We start from the raw sequence: 18,292 nt of genomic DNA on the forward strand, positions 1-18,292 counted from the left end.
TATGTTCAATAGACTCCTGTCAACCTGGGTGGAGACCTGGTTGGCCAGCAGTATGGCAAGACCTGAGGACTCCTGGGCCCAGGGACAGGGACATAGCCACAATGGACTAGAGTGAAGAGTGAAGTGTCCAGCTAATATGAAGTGAGGGGAGATGCACAAGAACACCCATACTTGCAGATAGTACCCACTTGACCTGGCTTCAATGGCTGGATGATCAGAACTCGACTAGAGGAAGGAAGAAGAAGGGGGAAAAATAATCTGATACAATTTAATGAACTTGACCTATACTTATGGCTGTAGTAGCTCAAAAGAGGGAACGAATCTTCACCGTGAGGATCATTCCCACCCCCTCCGTACATAGGGTAGACAGGGATGGGCAACTTACATTGGCTACCCAAGATGGGGAGGGGGGCTATAAAGGCAAGAAGTGACTGGCTTATAAGCTTTCAAGAGGGAGCCTAGTTCCAGAGGGTGCAGGGGAAGGTAGAATCTCCACTGAATGGTTTCCAACTTGTCTGGATGGGGCAGTGAAAGGAGATGGGGTAAGTCTCTTGTGGTACAATAGTGAATACTTGCTATCAGGACTGACTGTGAGTATTGCAAATGTAAAGGTAGACGTTTTATAACAAAAGGAGGGGAGTGGTTGTTCTTGCATTCCAGGAGCGGAGGACTCTGGGACCATCAAGGGAGAAGAGTGGAGTGCGGAACCCTATCCAGAGAGGCAGTGACACCAGATATGTCATGGAGAGATGGGGTTGCTTGGGACTCTGGACTCTGGGAGGGAGAGGGTGATGGATGGGGGGCAGGCTTGCAGGGTGTACCCTTTGGTTGTTTCATGATGCATGGAGGGGATTGTAATCATTGCAATGAAACGAAAAATGATAGGATGAATGTAAAGCTAATGTTCTCCCATGTAAATTATCGCTGAATTCACAATAAAAACTTAAACAAACAAACAAATACTTGGTAATATGTGCCTTGTTGGTCAGTGACTGTTGATTCACCACAGAGGGTTTATAAGAGGGGGTTTTACAGGACCTTTGGCAGACATTTATTTCTTGAAACGTAGATGTTACACAAAATCTCCTTGGAAACAAACTGGCATAAAGAGTCAATAGCAAAGACTTCTAATTTAAGCTTTATATAACAATAGAGACCAGATTGTCCCTTCTACCAGTAACAAAAAACACCAAAATGTAAGATGCGACAATAATAAAGACACTGGATATCAGACAAGAGAACATTGACTCCTGAAGAGTCAGAAAACAAAGGAAGTGAGCCCTAAGATTAAACCCAGTGTTCTCTCTGCAGACAGTTCCCAAGCTACGGTTAAAGGGTGTGAAGTCGTGCTGACCAGATGGAGCTTAGAGTAAGCGGAGAAGAAAGCCACCAGCTAGGACAGAATACCAGAGAGAAGAGGGCTACGCAGAGAAAGAACCCTGGACAACACTGAGTATTCAGCAGTCTTATAAGCACATGCATATAAGGAAACTAATCATGGCCACTGGAAGAATCATCCAAAAGAATGGAAGCGAAGAGCATTCACACAAGGTACTCACACATGGCTTGGGCCAACTCCTGTTCCCACCATCCAGACTGGAAAACTTGATACATGGGGCACTAGGGAGATGACCCACCTCCACTCTGGTTGTTCCTTGCCATCAAATAGGTTCTACTCATGCTAACCTTGTTACCATGCTTCTTGGATAACAAGGAGAACAAGCGCCCCCTGGAGGCCAGGAGGGCCAAACTTCGTCTCTCAGACTTCGGACATATTGTCAGGAGGGACCAGTCGCTGGAGAAGGAGATCATGTTTGGTAAGGTGGAGGGTCGGAGAAAAAGAGGAAGACCCCCAGCGAGATGGATTGGCCAAGTGGCAGCATCAATGGGCTTAAGCGTGGCAACAATAGTGAGGTTGGCCTAGGATCAGGCAGTGTTTTGTTCTGTTGTGCATAAGGTCGCTATGAGTCAGTACCAACTCGATGGCACCTAACAACAACAACAACAATATGATAACCTTATGTATAAGGGGCTTCAAAAGTCCATGGGAAACTGAAGTATAAAGATAATGGCATTTTTCCACAAACTTTTGAAATCCCTTGTGTAGAAAAAGACGTCGCCAAGCCCTACACCTCCATGACCTTTGATATGTTAGCCCTGTGGTTGATACCACTGTATCAGTCACCTTACTGAGGGGCTCCCTTTTTTTCACCGACACTCTCTTTATCAAATATCAAAGATGTCCTTTTCTAGCTATTGGTCCTTTCTGATGACGTGTGTATAAGTATGATGCAGTGTCGTCATCATCGCGCCGAAGGGTTATACTGATTCTATTTCTTCTAAGACTGATGTGTTCACTCTTCTGGCAGTCCACAGTATGTCCAACATTCTTCACTGACTCTCTCAGTCCAATGCACCCATCTACAGTCACTGTAATTATTGTAAGAAGCCCTGTTAGCATGGTGAGTTAAGTGTGGCAGTTCAAACCCACCAGCTGCTCCTTGGGGAAAAGATGAGGTTGTCTGTTGTTGTTGCTGTTACGTGCCATCAAGGTGGTACTGACTCATAGAGACCCTATGCCCAACAGAATGAAACACTGCCTGATTCTGGGCCAACTGCACAATTGTTGCTATGTTTGAGCCCATTGATGCTGTCATGATGCCAATCCATCTCACTGGGGGTCTTCATCTTTTTCTCTGACCCTCCAAGTTTAACAAACATGATATCCTTGGTCCCTCCTGATACTATGTCCCAAAGTATGAAAGATAACTTCAAAGGAGCACTCTGGCTGCACTTCTTCCAACACAGATCTATTAGTTCTTTAGGCAGCCCATGGCACTTTCCATAGTCTCCTCCAACACCATACTCAAATACATCAATTCTTCTACAATCTTCCTTATTCACTGTCCAACTTTCACATGCATATGACGTTATTGAAAATACCATGGATTGGGTCGAGTATGTCCTCAGATGGCCATCTACGAGGTTGTCTACTCCTGTAAAAACTTAGTTTCTGAAACCCTGTAAATAGGTCTCTGTCTGATAGGGTGACTATGAGTCAGAACTGACTGGATGGCAGTGAGTTTTTAGCTCAATAAATGGTAGGATGATAAGCAGAAACCCAGCAAGGATACAGTAGGACTGAATAACACTACCAACCAATGTGACTTAACACCCACCTGACAACAGCTTGTACTAAAGATACTCTTCTCAAGTGAACACAGACCTCTGCCAAGATAGGTATTGGTATATTCTGGGACATAAAACAAGTTTCAGGAAATTGTTTTAAAATGATCCAACTCATACAAAGTATGTTCTCTGACTATAATGAGATTAATTAAAAGTCAGTAACAGATATCTGGAAAGTCCACAGATACTGGGAAACAAAATAACACATCTTAATAATCTGTAAATAACAGAAGAAATCAAAAGGGCACATTGAGTATTTTGAACACAACCCATCAGATGTGTGGGACATCACTACAGCAGGCCCTGGGGATAAATGTATAGCACAAAATGCCTATCATAAAAGAGAAGGAAGAGCCCAGTTTACACCTTAAATTACACAAAGAAGAGCAAATAATATCCAAAGGGGGATAAAAAGAAATCATAAAGATCCCAGTGGAAATCAGTGGAGTTGAAAACAGAAAACCAACAGAGAAAATCAGTAAAATCAAACGCTGACTGAGAAGATCAGTGGAACGGAAATACTTCTAGGCATCCTAGTCAAAGGAAAAGAGAAAGATACAAACAACTAACATCAGAAACAAGAGCGTAACATCATTACAGGTCTTACACATACGCAAAGAAAGTAGGGGAATATTCAGAACAACTTTATGTCAATAAATCCAACAATTTAGATTAAATGAAAAAAAAAGAAACTACCACAGCATCATATCTACAAATAAAACTGAAAATTCATTTTAAAACGAGTTAATACTTTCCCACAAGAAATGCTACCTTAGGGAACTGCACACTTCTTGTACATGACAGGCCTCTGAGAGTATTGCAAACCCCCCTGGGAGGGCTGACGTCCACTCACATACCAGCATGAGGATGGACAGTGGGCAGGCCAGGAGATGCACAGGGAGGACCACAAAACCAGAGCAGGAACTGTGTAAAGGGCAGAGACGAAGCCATATACCCCTAGCACCAAGGGGGTGATGCATGTGTATAAGCATGTGTTCTGTGGTGTGCATGGGTGCACATGCATGTGAAACTAAAGGGTGCTCAGAAAGGAGGGCTCTCTGAAGGCCAAGGCCAATGTGGGGACTCAACAAGCAAATCCAGAGACGTGACTGTCCACAGAGAACATCTCCTTGGGCTTATTCACTAGGGGTCTGAGGACCACATCTGGACTGCTGAGACAAATTCCAAGTAGGGATGCTGGAGTCACCGGCCCTTGGCTAACCCTGAAAAAACCCAATCAGGCAGCTCAGGTTCCAGGCACACCCAGTCTGGAAGGACAGAGTCATTGGGGCCAAAGGGAGATGAAGCCAAGGAATGGATAGACAGAAGAGGAGAGCAAAAAGTGGCTGAGCCTTCCACTGTTACCACTAGACTGTGCCCCAAGGTCACACAGAAGAGCATCTGGGCTCACCAGAAAGGCACATGCAACGTCTATGTGGGCACAAGCCCGTGTGTGATGATGTGTAGACATGCGTGTATTCACATGCACACACGTCAGTGTGGGAGCACCTGCAAACGTGTGCATGTGTGTCTGTGTGTGGACTCATCTGCTAACACATGTACACCTGTGTGTGTGTGTGTGTGTGTCTGTCTGTCTGTATATGTCTACCTGAGTCACCTGGTCCTTCTAAAACATGACTACTTCCCTCAGCACACCTCAGCAGCCCCCCACCCCCCACTCACAGACCTCCACATCGGCACCTCCCATGCAGTAGGGGAACCATGGCTTTGCCCTCTGTGGGTCCCTCACCTCCCAGACCATTCTGGCTGCACACACGAGCACGTCTCATGCAGTCCTGTGTCCTCAGAGCCTGCATGTGGCCAGGATCGTGTGACAATGTGAGTGCAGGAGGCAGAGGGAAGAGGGTCTCAGGCCTGGGGGGCCTTGGCACAGGGGCCACAGGGCACATCCTCCTCCTTGCCCACCAGTTCTGGGTGCAGCCAGGTCAGCTTTGGTGATGGCAACTATGAGGACCAGACTGGGAGCGCCACCACTGTGTCCTGCACCGGAAGTCAGCTGCTAATGCACAGATGTGTGCACTGAACCATCAGTTAGCCCTGGGGCCCCTGAAAACAACACTGGCAGCACAAGCCTTCCCATCAGAGTGGGCACGCTGGGCCTCTGTGCCAGGTGGCCCTCCACTGAGGCAGGGAGACACTCACTGGGCATGGCGGTGGTCTCTCCCGGGGGACCCGTCAGCGTCACTGGCATGAGCTGAGGTGCACTCGGCTCCGGGGGCTGACTGCCCATCCGAGTAACATTCCTCTGATTGTCCGCATCCTCTGGCTGCTCCATCACCTTCTGGAGACAGGTGCTAGGCAGCGTGTGTACAGGGCCCGTGTCTGGTGGACCACTGACCTCCACATCATAGCATAGCTCCCTGCAACCAAGAAGCACACAGACACTTGACATGGGCCCATATTACGTCTGCAAAGCCACATTCTATAGCTCCCACACAAGTCCAGCAAAGCCCTGTGCGTTCTACCTTCGGGTCAGGAAGGCAGGGATATGCCCAACAGAATGCCTGACAAGGCTGGCATCCCAGTTTGTGTAGAACAGAAGCACTTGCAGAAAGAAAAGAGCCGGAGCAGGTTGGGTCCCCTCAGCCGTGTGTGACATATGAAAATGGAGGTTCTCGGCTGCAGGGACCCCGTGACCCAAGGCTCTCACCCCGAGGAGCGGAGCAGGCAGGATGGCCTGGGTCCCGGTCACCTCGCTGCCCAGCCCTCAGCCTCACTGGGCTCCCATCTCCCTCCTGCATCTCCCACCTTTCCCAAGTCACCCCACAAATGCTAGCCTCTGTCCTCGGGGACCCTTCAAACGCAGACCCTCACACACCAGCCCCGGGCCTGCACTGCTCCAGCACTCACTTGGGCTGGTGGTTCCGGAGCTCCTTGTCCCGGTCAGCGTCCTCACCCTCTTTCTCCAGGGAGCCATGTTTGGACAGCACCTTGTGCCGGGCCCGGTGTCGCCGAGGTGGCCCCTCTGTGCTCTCGGCTTCTCTGGGGCCAGCCCGGGGCCCTCCGCGGTGCCGCGCCCGCCGCTCACCCTTGGCTCCTGCGCCCTCCCGGGTCTGGTCAGGTCCATGCCGGTGGGTGTGGTGCCGCCGGGGTTCCTTCTCAGCCGCCTCCTCCAGGGACCCTCGCCGATGGTGGCGTCGGCTGCCCTCAGGGCCTGAGCCGCGGGGGCGCTCACCGCGACTGTCCCGGGGGGCCGTGGGCTCCTTGCTGCGGCTGCGGTGCGGCCGGGGTTGTTCCTCCCGGGTCCCTGGGTCCCCGTTCTCAGTCTTGGGGGCCTCCGGCCTGTCCTGCTCGGCGCCCGCTGCTGTGGGGGCTGCTGTGGGCGCTGGGGCCTTGTCTTTGTCACGGTGGCGGTGGTGCCGTCGGGGAGGTTCAGGGCCCTCCCTTGGGCCCTCCCGGCCGGGCTCGACCACCAGGGGCCGGTCCAGGTGGGTCTTCATGTCCGGCCGCAGGTGGAACGTGTTGGCAAAGCGCAGCCGCTCCTCGGGATCCATTTCACTGTACAGGGCCTCACAGCTGGCCCGCAGGTTCTGCAACCGCAGCTGGCTGGCCCGCTGCTCCCACACAGACCGGGCCTTGGCCGAGTTCTGCTGCCTGCTGGGAGGAGAGGCAGAGGTGAGCACCCAGCCCTGTCTGATTGCTCCCCACCTGTCTGCCTCGCAGAGGAACAGCCACAGATGGACATACAGCGATGGAGGGATGGCAGAGTGAGGGCTGGGGGAGCAGGGAACCCTGGAGACCCCTTCTCAGGCACAGAGGGAAGACCAACGAGGCACGAGGGCTGTGAGGGATCTGAGGGCGGTGGGCCCCGGCGTGGAGTGGACAGTCGCCGGCTGACTAACACAGGCTGGAACAGCTCCCAGTACAGGTCAGGAGCCAGCCATCAAGCTGGACCATCAAGCTCCCTGCTCCTGCTTGCAGCACCGAGTGTGCCTGCCGCTCCTTGCTGATGCCCAGGCAGGCAGCCCGACCATCACCCACCTCGGCCACACCACAGCCCTGTGGAGACCAGACTCAGCCTGTCCCGAGAATCCCTGCCCCCAGTGTGGCAGTAATGCCTGCGGGTCACACACAGCAGACGCACTAGGTCCCAGGCCTCAGCCCTCGACAACTCAGGAACCTCAGAGCCCCAGGCAGTGATGGGGCCAGAGTCAGACATGTGACAGGAAGGACAGAGCTCCCTGGCTGGTCCTCAGTAGCTGGACAGGCTGGTGTCGGGTGGGCAGGGCTGAAGTTTGCACCCACTACCGACAAGGACAAGGACTCAAGCAGCAACCACCAGTCAACAGTGAGCAGAGAACGTGGGAGTGCGTCCCTCACCTCCTCAGACACTCGAGGCCACACTGTTCTCAATGACAGGACACCCTGTGACTGGCACCTGCCCTGCCAGGACCAACAGAGGACTTAACTCGGAGCCATGCAAAGATGCCAGCTACGGGCGGGGAGGCCTGAGGACCAGCAGTGCTCACAGCCTTGGGTCCTGTGTACCTGACAGTCTGCGGTGGGCGGTGCAGACGGCCGGGGCTGGGGTCTGCGTGTGGGTGGTGGATGCCTGCAGTAGGCGGTGCAGACGGCCGGGGCTGGGGCCTGCGTGTGGGTGGTGGACATTTGTGCATGGTACTATCCCCTCCTTCTTGCAGGGACCTCACAAGAGTCCAACCGCCCACTGAGCAAGGAGGGTACTTCTGTCCTCCCCAGGAGCAAGACTCATGGGCCATCACACTAAATGGTCAAGGTGGCTGGTCCTCCACGTTGCTGCTCCTATCTGGTCCTCAGTATCCTGTCTCCACACCCCTGTCCCTGCATCTCCATCTACTCTGTCCAGTTCCTCTGCTCCCTGTCAGGGTCCTTCTACACCATGCCTGCAGCCCTGTCCCCCCTACTTCCCGCCCCACGTTGTGTCCCTCCACACCCTGTTCCCAGGTCCCGGTTAGTGTCTGCCCACAGCTGTGTGTGAGCTGCCTCTGTCCTTGTCCGTCTGTCTGTCTGGCATGGAGGCCTGGGTCTCAGCTCATGTCGCCACATTGTCTCACACTCTCTGTGGCCACTGAGCCAGCCAACAGCAGAAAGGGCCACTCCAGCCTGGCCTCTGGTTCTCTGACCGTCAGTGGTCTTTACACAGAGGATTGCTCCTCAGGCCCCAGGGCGCTGGCCCCAGGTGCAGGGCAGCTCAAGGGTCTAGGCAGCTCTGTCCTGGAGTCTCACTCCCACTGTTGAGACCACCAAGAGCACCCGCATCCACCTCACTCCACCATGTACGCCACCCCATCAGCATGCTGCCAAGAAGGCGCAAGAGGCCCTGCCAACCTCACCCAGACAAGTAGGTACCCTTGCCCAGGGGTCTGACTGTGCCCGACCTCCCGGGCCCCTGCAGGGCAGGGCTCACCTTGGAAGAAGCCCTGGGTTTGCATGTCTGTCGTGGGCTTTGACCAGTCTAAAGCCTGCCTCCTGCCCACAGTGCAGATCCCCTGAGCAGAATGGCCCAGGGGTAGCAGACAGCCTCTGAGTCAGCAAATGCCACCACCTGCTCCCTGAAGCCCCGTGCAAGCAGTGCCTCTGGAGCTCAGGAGAAGTGGTTGTGCTGAAGACCTAGAGCACAGAACCAGGCACAAAGACAGATCACAGACACACACAGAAACCAGAGGCCTGAATCACAGCCACCTGAGGCCACAGGGAGTTGCCCATGAAGCGATGACTTGAGGGTCAAGCAGTTAGGAGTGGAGGGTGTTGGTGTGTAGTTATCATGAAGCTATGGGTGGAATATCGTAACAGAGCGACTCACGGTGAGTTTACGCTGGAGACGGATGAGCTGCGAGATACAGTACCTCGAGTTTGCTTTACAAAACTGCACATGCAAGAAACAAAATAAAACAAATGTGAGAAACGAGAGAGTGCTGAGACATGAGCGGGCCGGCGCAGGTGCCTTGGACGTCTGTGTGCGTCCTGCCGGAAGTCCACCATCGAGTCCTCTAGCAAAAGTGACGACGAGAGGAAAAGGCAGCCACCTTTCCTACCGCCTACGCAGAAAGGGAGACGGAGGTGAGCAAGTGGAGCTGCAAACGGCTGGGAAGTGGGCGATTCTCCCACCACACACGCCTGCATGCCTGCAGCTCCAAGTGTAGGCACAAGTGTGGCCCAAGGGCAAGTGTGTGGTGGTGTGTATATGTATGCACGCACTCACAGAGCTCCGGGCCTGCCTCCTGCAGGGTGTGACCGCTGATCCCTGGCACCGAGGTGACCCCTCTCCTGGCCTCTGCTGAGAAGCTAGGATTTCCTCACCTGACATGCGTCCTTGCCCTGCTGCCCAGATCCCTGAGGAGCCACACTGTCTTCCCAACAAGCACCTCTCACCAGAAGGGCAAACAGACAGATGTCGGCTGAGCAGCCATTCCTGGTCTGGGGGTTCCAGTCCAATAGACTACAGCATGGAGAGACTCAGCACCCCACCTGCCCACCTGGGACACGGCCCCGCCCTGCCCCACATGCCTGGTATACAGGGCCCACCCCGATCACATATGCCTGGGACATGGGTCCCACCCTGCCCCCAATACCTGGGGTACGGTAGTAGTTACGAATAGGGCTGTGAACCTCTAGGTCAGCAGTTCGAAACTACCAGCTGTTCCACACGAGAAAGATGAGGCTTTCTGCTCCTGTAAAGATTTACAGCCTCGGAAACACTGTTCAGGGTCGCTATGAGTCGGAACCAACTCCACGGCACATAACCACCATCAAATTTGGGAAATGGCCCACCTCACACCATCACCTGCAGACCTGGTTGCCACAGTACCTCCGGTCGAATTAAAATATCTGCCACATTGGGCTGAAAACGAAGGCTCAAAGTCGCATCCCAGGCAGTGCTGGGGAGACCTCCAGCCAGCCCACGCAAGGCGTGAGCAGAGCAGGGCCCCAGGGGCCGATCCCAGGACACACCCAGACTACCCCAAATTGGCTACCCTGACCTGTGTGAGGCGGAAACCGGAAGAGCTAGAGCCCCACGTGAAGCCCACTGTGGGGACACCTTTTCCAGTGTAAGAACCAACACAGGGGCAGGCCAGTCTCAGAAGTGAAGGACATCCTGCCAAGAGTACCGATTCAGATAGGCCACTGCCGGAGGTCAGGCCTGGGCCTCTCAGGGTCCAGAGGATAGGTGTGAAGGGTGTGAAAGTGGACTCGCCAAATGACCAGCTCCCAGGCAACAGACACTCAGATAGGACAGGGCATGAGGAAAGGCTCTGGATGCATGGGGGCCCCTAGCCTCCTCTTGGAAGCTCTGGCTGACAAAAGCAGCTTCCCACGCCCACCCTGCAGATCAGCAGCAGAGACGGTCAATGCCAGAGAAACCCAGAGCTCATGTGAGCCGCACAGACCAAGCGTCAACAGCAGGTGTCAACCGGCCAGGCTGCTTCAGAGACAGGGGCCTGAAGGCACATCACCAGTCAGCAGCAACCTGGGCACAGCCAAGGAACGTAAACGACTAACTGGCGACCAAATAACAGCTGTCCAAGCCATTAACCAACTAACCAGTTACCAGCAGCTCTCTCCAGGTCCTCTACTAGCATCCTCATCCCAGTGGCCAGCCCCGTTTCCCGCCTGGTTTAGAGACAGGGCATGACCCTCTGCAAACCTCCCCAGGAGACAGGCCTCTCCTGGCAATGCACAGGCAGGAAAAAGATGACTACACACACCCACGTTCACACATGCTCACACAGACACACACAGACATGCACATGCTCACACAGACACACACGGACACAGGCATGCACATGCTCACACAGACACACACAGACATGCACAGGGATGCACACACACAGACATGCACATGCTCACAAAGACACACACAGACACAGGCATGCACATACTCACACTGGCTCACATGGACATGCACATGATGCACACACACAGATATGCACAGGCATGCACACGCTCACACAGACACACATAGGCATGCACATGCTCACAAAGGCTTACACAGACATGCATAGGCATGCACACCACTCACACAGGCTCATATGGACACACACATGTACAAGCTCACACAGACACACATATGCATGCACATAGGCTCACATGACCATGCACATGCATGCACATGCTCACATAGGTATGCACACACAGCCTCACATGGACACACAAATGCATGCACACAACTCACACAGACACACATAGGCATGCACATGCCCACACATGCTCACAGACACACACATGCATGCACACACACAGGCTCACACAGACACACACATGCATGCACACACTCACACAAATTCACATGGTAACACACAGGCATTCACAAGTTCCCACAGACATGCACAGGCGTGCACACACCCACAAAGACATGCACACACCCTCACAGACACACACAGGCACTCACATGCTCACATATGCTCACACGGACATGCACAGGCTCACACGGACATGTGCAGGCATGCACACGCTCACACAAGCTCACACAGACACAAATGCATTCACACACTCACAGGGACATGCACAGGCTCACCTACTCAGGTGGACACACTCGTATATGTACACACTCACACATGCACTCTTGAATTGTGCACATACGACCCCCACGTGTACACATTTACACTCACCCACATGCATATGCTCACACTCACACACTCGTACATATTCTCATAGTCCCACGCATGTACACACATACATTCACATACTCACACACACATGCACACTTGCATGCTCACACCTTCATATACCCTTATGCACTCTCCGCCCCAACACGGATAGTGGGTGCACATAAACCACAGGTGCCCAGCAACGTATCCACATCAGGAGCACACACACACGTGTTCCTGTCACAACCCTCGCCCACAGATGTGCTGATTGTCGTTCCTGGTACCAGGATCCCCTGCAGAGCCGGAGGCACAGACCAGACCAGCGGTGAGCAGTGTGTGACAGTAGGAAGAAAGCCCCCAGTGCCCAGAGAACCTCCAAGAGGAGCCCACTCCTGTGGGGCTGGACTCAGCCTGGCCCAGAGCCCATACTCGAGCAGGGTCAGGATGTCCCTGTCTCTCCATGGTCCACCCAGACTTTTCTGCCTCCTCCACATCTCCCGTTGCCCCCATCCTACTGTGGTCTTTAGCTCTTAGCCCCCCACAGAAGTCCTCGCCCTGCGTGCATCTCTTCCCATCACAGAGCACCCCTTCACTGTCCTTCAGTCTCGGTCTCAATAACAAACTCTGGCGAGACCTTTGTGGAAGCTTCTGGAATCACTAAGGCACCACTGAGAGTCCCTCAGTCTAAAAGATCCAGAAGAGCTTGGGCAACACGCACTATGACAGTGTTGGGCTCCTATTCACCTTAACCCAATGCCAGGAGAAAAGACCCTCCAGGCATGCCCTGCCAGACACTTGTCCTGGGAACGGAGTGCCCAGGATGAACTCGACGCTGCCCAGCACAGGCGGGCAAGGTGGGCCTTGCACATAGACAGTTGGGGGTCAGCCAAGGGGCCCTCTAAAGAAGTCTCTGGAAGGAGTGCCCTGGGAAACTCCAGCCCACGCTCCCATGCTCCCAAGCGCCTTACGCTGCAATGGAGATGTTCGCCGCAGACATGGGGCTGACTTCAGCCACTTCTTTAGCCTTTTGTAGCGCAAGCTTCTGATTGGCGGCTTCTTCCATCTCCTCCTCATCCTGTGGAAGCACAGAAACCTCCAGTTACCCCAACACCCTGGTCTCTTCTCCTGGGCCTGGCCTCGGTATCTTCCCTCTGGTGAGGCCAGTTTCTGGGCTCATACAGACTGCCAACAACCATCTACACACAGCCTACAGGGCCCCAGCCCGCACAAAGCTCCCTTAGCCTCCTGGCCTTCGCTGCTGCTGCTCTCTGGGAAAGCCTCAAGCCCTGCTTCTGCCCAACCTACCTCCCCCAGCTCCCGTCCCAGGTACCCAGGTACCCAGGTACCTAACCTCTTGCCTGTCCTGAAGCCTCAGCCTCACTATCACTTTCTTCCACCTGCTCTCTAAAAGCATTGTGGATGTCTCCATCTGCCCGGCAGCTTCAGCAAAGGGGACGCACCAGGCATAGGCTCGCACCTGGGCTGTGCCTCTACCTGGACCGCTCCTCCCAGCTGGGTCACGCCACACCTGTGTTTCTAACGGCTTTAAGGGTGCCTGAATTCCCTTCTGCCCAGCCCCAGATCATGAAGGGCTGCGAGGCTTGGACTAGGTGAATGTGATGGGACACACACACGCAGACAACTGTTTGGTTCTGTGCAGGGTTAAGAGAGCATGCAGAGGCAGTACATGGGTGTGCACACAGACACACAGGAAGTTTGCGGCGTGGGCAGCAACTTTCTTCAACAGCCCATCGGGGCTGACCTGGGCAAGTGAAAAACCAGCTCAGAGCTGCCCTCCAAGCTGGACAAAGATCACACAGAGCCACCAGCTCTTAGCAGATGCTGCCAGCGGCCTGACTGCACTGTGTTTAGGGCTGTGAGGTGGCCGTGTCCTCTGGAGGGACATCAGAGAAGATCGTGTAGCCACAGACACCCCCCCGCCCCGGCTGGGGGATGAGACTTGTGATGGGTGGCCGCTGAGCAGAATGGGGCACAGGCACCGGGAGGTGGAGACAGTGGCTGCCCCAAGACCCCACCAGGTCACATCAGGGAGACCCAGTCACCTACAGCCCAGACAGCTCACGGGCCCTTCCAGCCTGGGAACTCACACTGGTGTCCCTCCCTGCTCTTTAGAGGTGGAGCTTCCTAGAGTTCACCTGTCCATTCCTCTCATTTTGTTCTTTTCACAGACCCACACTCCGGAGGCCAGGTGAGTCTTGTGGCCGCAGGGACTCGCTCCCACCCAGCTGCATCACCTGCCGGCCTCTGGGGTTTCCATTGCATCCTGCCTGCTCAGATCACTCTTTCCAGCAAGGGACTTCCTGGGAGTCTGCCTAAGGGGTCTCTCCGATCTTCCTGGGCTACGTTCCCTACACCCAAATGGCATCCTAACCTCCGACGTGCCGGACGTTAAGGAAGCCCCCTGGACAGCGGTCCCCTGAGGCCTCCGCCTGGTCCTGGTCCTGCAGCTCCACCTACCCTGTGGACTGGCCCCACCCCCAAGGATGGCAGCTGCTTTCCTCCCAATATACCTTGGTCAGCTCCTGGGCATTGGCCAGGTTGTCCACTGCAATAGCCAAGAAGACGTTGAGGAGGGTGTCTGGATGGCTCCAGCTAAGGAAGAGAACATCTCGGTCCACTCAGCCAAGCCACTGCTTTTCCATGGGAAAGGTGGCCTCCATCGCTGGGTCCCCACGAGCTCAGGTCTCCTCTGCTGGTACCCTCAGACAGTTTGCCCACCTCCTGGCCTCTGGTCACCCCTGTTCCCAGACCTTCCTTCGCTCTGCTTGCACCGGTCCCTCACCACTGTTCACAAGAGCCCTCCCAGAACTCATCCACTTCCCGTAGCCCCTGCTTCATCAGCTCCAGGTCCCATGGGCTAAGCACCCTGGACGGAGGTCAAAGACGCTGGCAGCAGCAGTTTTTCCCCTTCCAGGGTGAAGAATTGGCATCCTGTCCCCTGGGACTCACTCAGGTGTGGGGTTGAGTCATGGAAGCTGCTCAGTAACCTGGTGGACACCAGTACATACAGCCTACCACTGGCCCTTCCTGGGATGCACCCAAGCTCAGGAAGGATCCTGAGTTAGGCGCCCCGGATGTCCTCTGTCAGTTCCCCCAGCTGTGACCACACTCAGCTCCCCCCCCCCCCCCCCCCCCCCCCCCCCCCCCCCCCCCCCCCCCCCCCCCCCGCACACACACTCCCCGCAACAGGACCCTCGCTCTGCAGGCATATGATGCTGGGCTGAATCTCTCTGCTGCACGGACCGCCCCCAGCATTGCAGGGTGTTGGGCAGTGGTCCTGACCTCTATCTACCAGGTTGTAACCACCAAAAATGTCCCGACACTGCATGTGTCTGTCCCCATGGCCTGTAGACTCAGCCCTCGGCAGCTCAGGCGACTCTCCCTATTGAGGCAGCTTCCGTGTGAGGATGCATCTCTGGCTGTCCCTGGATGGACTCACAGACACACCCTCAGAGGTGAGGAGAAGGGCACATCCCTCAGGACCAGCTGAGCAACAGGTCACATCAGCTTCTGGTCCCTGTCTGAGGGACCCTGCCACGGCCTCCTGCCATCCAACAGCCCCTCCTGCCTGTTCCCTCACATACCAGCCGCAGCCCAGCCTCCTACTCCAAGGCAAGATGGTCCCTCAGGCCCCTGGCTCTCCCCTCCTAGGGACCATAAGGGCAGCAGGGGTGTTCATGGTTACGAGGGGGGAGCAGGAGGATGAATGATGAGGCCCCACCCAGGGGAGGTTCCCACACATAGACAGAAACTGAAAGAAATAGTCTAAGTGTCAGGTGGTCGGACAGATGGGGGGCCCGAGGTGCTGGGAACGAGGTCCGGGTGACAAGCACAGTCTCCTTCTCACAGGAAGCTCTCCCACTTGGCTCTCAAGGTGGGTCTGGGATCGGGCTCCCGGGAGGTTTGTTAATGCTCGCTCTCAGGCCCAATCCAGGGAGTGAGACCCAGTGGGCCAGTGTGCTGTAACGACCCCCGTCTGAGCTCCAGGGACCTCCTTTATCTTCCCTCCACCCTTCAGAGGTTTGACTCCCCTGGACCCAGCTCTTCTCAATATACAGGAGCCCCCTCCTCACGGGAGCCTGCCTCACAGGAAGAGGCCCCCTCATCACAGGGAGAGCCCCCGCTCACAGAGCGCTTCTCTCACAGAGAGCCCACCCCTCACAGGGAGCGCCCCTCCTCCCGGGGAGCCTGCCCACAGTTAACCCCTCTGAAGGAGATGTCTCACGCTGGGCCCATCACTCCCACAGAAAACCTCTATTTCCCTGCAGGTACCACACTGTCAGCAAGGAAGGGGTTTAAAAGCCCAGAGCTAAAAATGTAACTAATTACTGGCGCGTAATTAATTACTCAGTGACAGTAAAGGAAAGAAAACCTCACTGCCCGAGTGGTCCCAGGAGTGTGGCCCGCGGCGCCCAGCTCAGCTCCCCGTGGCCTCCTGTCTGAAACCATGTTGGCCTGGAAGAACTGTAGTTTCTAGGACTCGCCCTGTGTACAGCAGCATTCCAGAAAGCACGTCACACGTGACACCATGTGCCCCAACCCAACACATGAAAGGATACAGTTTCCGAACAGCGTCAGGACAATGAAGTAGAAGGATGAGAACATGCCTTTACTAACTCCACCTTGTGATTCAATCCCATGGTACATCACTGCATTCCAGTCCTCTCCAGTCAGGATCTGTGGAGAGACCAGGGCACAAGCTAACCTCTCTCCTCTCTGCCTTCACTGATACACAAGCACGTGCATGCACACATATGCATGTGGTCAAAAAGTTTGTGGAAAAATGGAATTAAAAGATCATTTTTCCATGAACTTTCAAAGCCCTCTTGTATGTGTGCACAGACACGAGCACACACATGTACATACATGTGAACACACACGAGGGCACACACACCTGTAGATACATGTACACGCCGACATGTGGACACACATGCACATGGGCACATCTTACACACACGTGGGCACATGCAAGCACATACATGTACATATTGTTGTGAAGCACCACAGAGTTGGTTCCAACCCACAGCGACCCTCTATAGGGTTTCCAAGGGGTGGCTGGTGAGCTCGAACCACCGACCTTGTGGTTCAGATCAACTTTGCAGTGCAGCACATTAACCCACAGCACCACACCTGGGCTCCACATGTACAAATATGGACACTTGTTCACAGTGCACTCACACATGTGAACACATGCACACACACCCACACATGTAAACAAATGCTGGGGCCAAGGCAGGCATGGCTGTGTCCCGAGATCCCCTGGGTACACACACACACACACACACACACTCATCAGGTGGCCCAGGGTCCTCCAGAGACTTTCAGGAGACAGCTGCTGAGCTGGGCCAGGCCTTGAAAGATGACTAAGCGCTAGATTTTCAGTGTGACTGGAAAGGGTTGCTCCATGCAGGGGAGGAGGAGGACAAAGGTGAGTAGGAGAGACACAGTAGAGAGCTCCGGGCTCTTCAGCCTGGGCTGCTGAAGTTACGGTCCCTAAGCCTGACTGTCCTGGAGAGCCCAGGTGTGAGGGCAGCAAACACCACTTCTCTGTCTAGTTTTTGAAAAGGGCAGAAGGATAAAGTAACAATCACGTGTGCACCACCCAAAAGGGAAGCTACCTACACTTTGTCATATGCTTTTTTTTAAATGTTTTATTGTGAATTATGTGCTAAGTTTATTTACATGGGAGATCAGTAGCTTTACATTCATCCTATCGTATACCGTTTCATTGCCATGTCATATGCTTTATGATAAATTACATCTTGTGGAGAAAAGTGGGAGTCTCCTGGCTCCAATGTCCATGATCTCTCCCCACAGGCAACCCCTGGAGTTGGTCTGAAAACCCGTATTCAGCTACCAACAACACACAGCTGAAGGTTCCCAACACATTATCAGGAGTGTCAGACTACACTCAGCTGTCTGCAAGTTGCTGCTTCTACTCCCTAATTTATCTCTGAGGTTTATCTGTGTTGGTGGTGCACATAAACCTTGCAGGTAATCCAGTACAGCAACTTCCTCCAACTTATTTTCCCATTCCTTCCTGATACACTTTAGTGGCTCCCAGTTCCTGCTATTAAGTCTCCTTGTGCACATGTGACATTTGTATAGAATTAGAATTTCTGGCAATCAGCCACACAGAGCGCATCTTCAACTTCACTTCAAGTTTCCAATGTGACTGTCTCAAATCATATTTCAGCTGCAGTGTGGGCTCAGCGGTGCAGTGAATTCTTTAGCATGGCCCTTCTAGTCCTGGTCTTTGAGACTGTCACATCATGACTGGGTTGTTGTTGTTGTCAGGTGCCGTCGAGTCAGAACTGACTCATAGCGACCCCATGCACAACAGAAGGAAACAATGTCCGATCCTGGGCCAACCTCACTACCGCCGCCACACTTGACACCATCAATGATGTCACCTGGCTGATCCATCTCGTTGGGGGTCTTCCTCTTTTTCTCTGACCCTCCACCTTACCCAGCATGACATCCTTCTCCAGCGA

The 18,292-nt window shown here is 54.1% G+C and overlaps 1 protein-coding gene across 1 annotated transcript in view; it reads right to left on the reverse strand.

Annotated features, from left to right (window-relative positions):
* CACNA1B (calcium channel, voltage-dependent, N type, alpha 1B subunit) overlaps positions 1 to 18,292 on the reverse strand; it is a 245,382-nt gene that overhangs the window by 109,129 nt on the left and 117,961 nt on the right. Inside the window, 5 exon segments of the mRNA XM_006863647.1 lie at positions 5,353 to 5,570; positions 6,061 to 6,807; positions 12,746 to 12,852; positions 14,309 to 14,376; positions 16,358 to 16,475. Of these exon segments, the coding sequence (XP_006863709.1) occupies positions 5,353 to 5,570; positions 6,061 to 6,807; positions 12,746 to 12,852; positions 14,309 to 14,376; positions 16,358 to 16,475 (1,258 nt within the window).

Source organism: Chrysochloris asiatica, unplaced genomic scaffold (genome assembly GCF_000296735.1).
Source record: "Chrysochloris asiatica unplaced genomic scaffold, ChrAsi1.0 scaffold00056, whole genome shotgun sequence".
In the NCBI taxonomy this organism is placed as follows: domain Eukaryota; kingdom Metazoa; phylum Chordata; class Mammalia; order Afrosoricida; family Chrysochloridae; genus Chrysochloris; species Chrysochloris asiatica.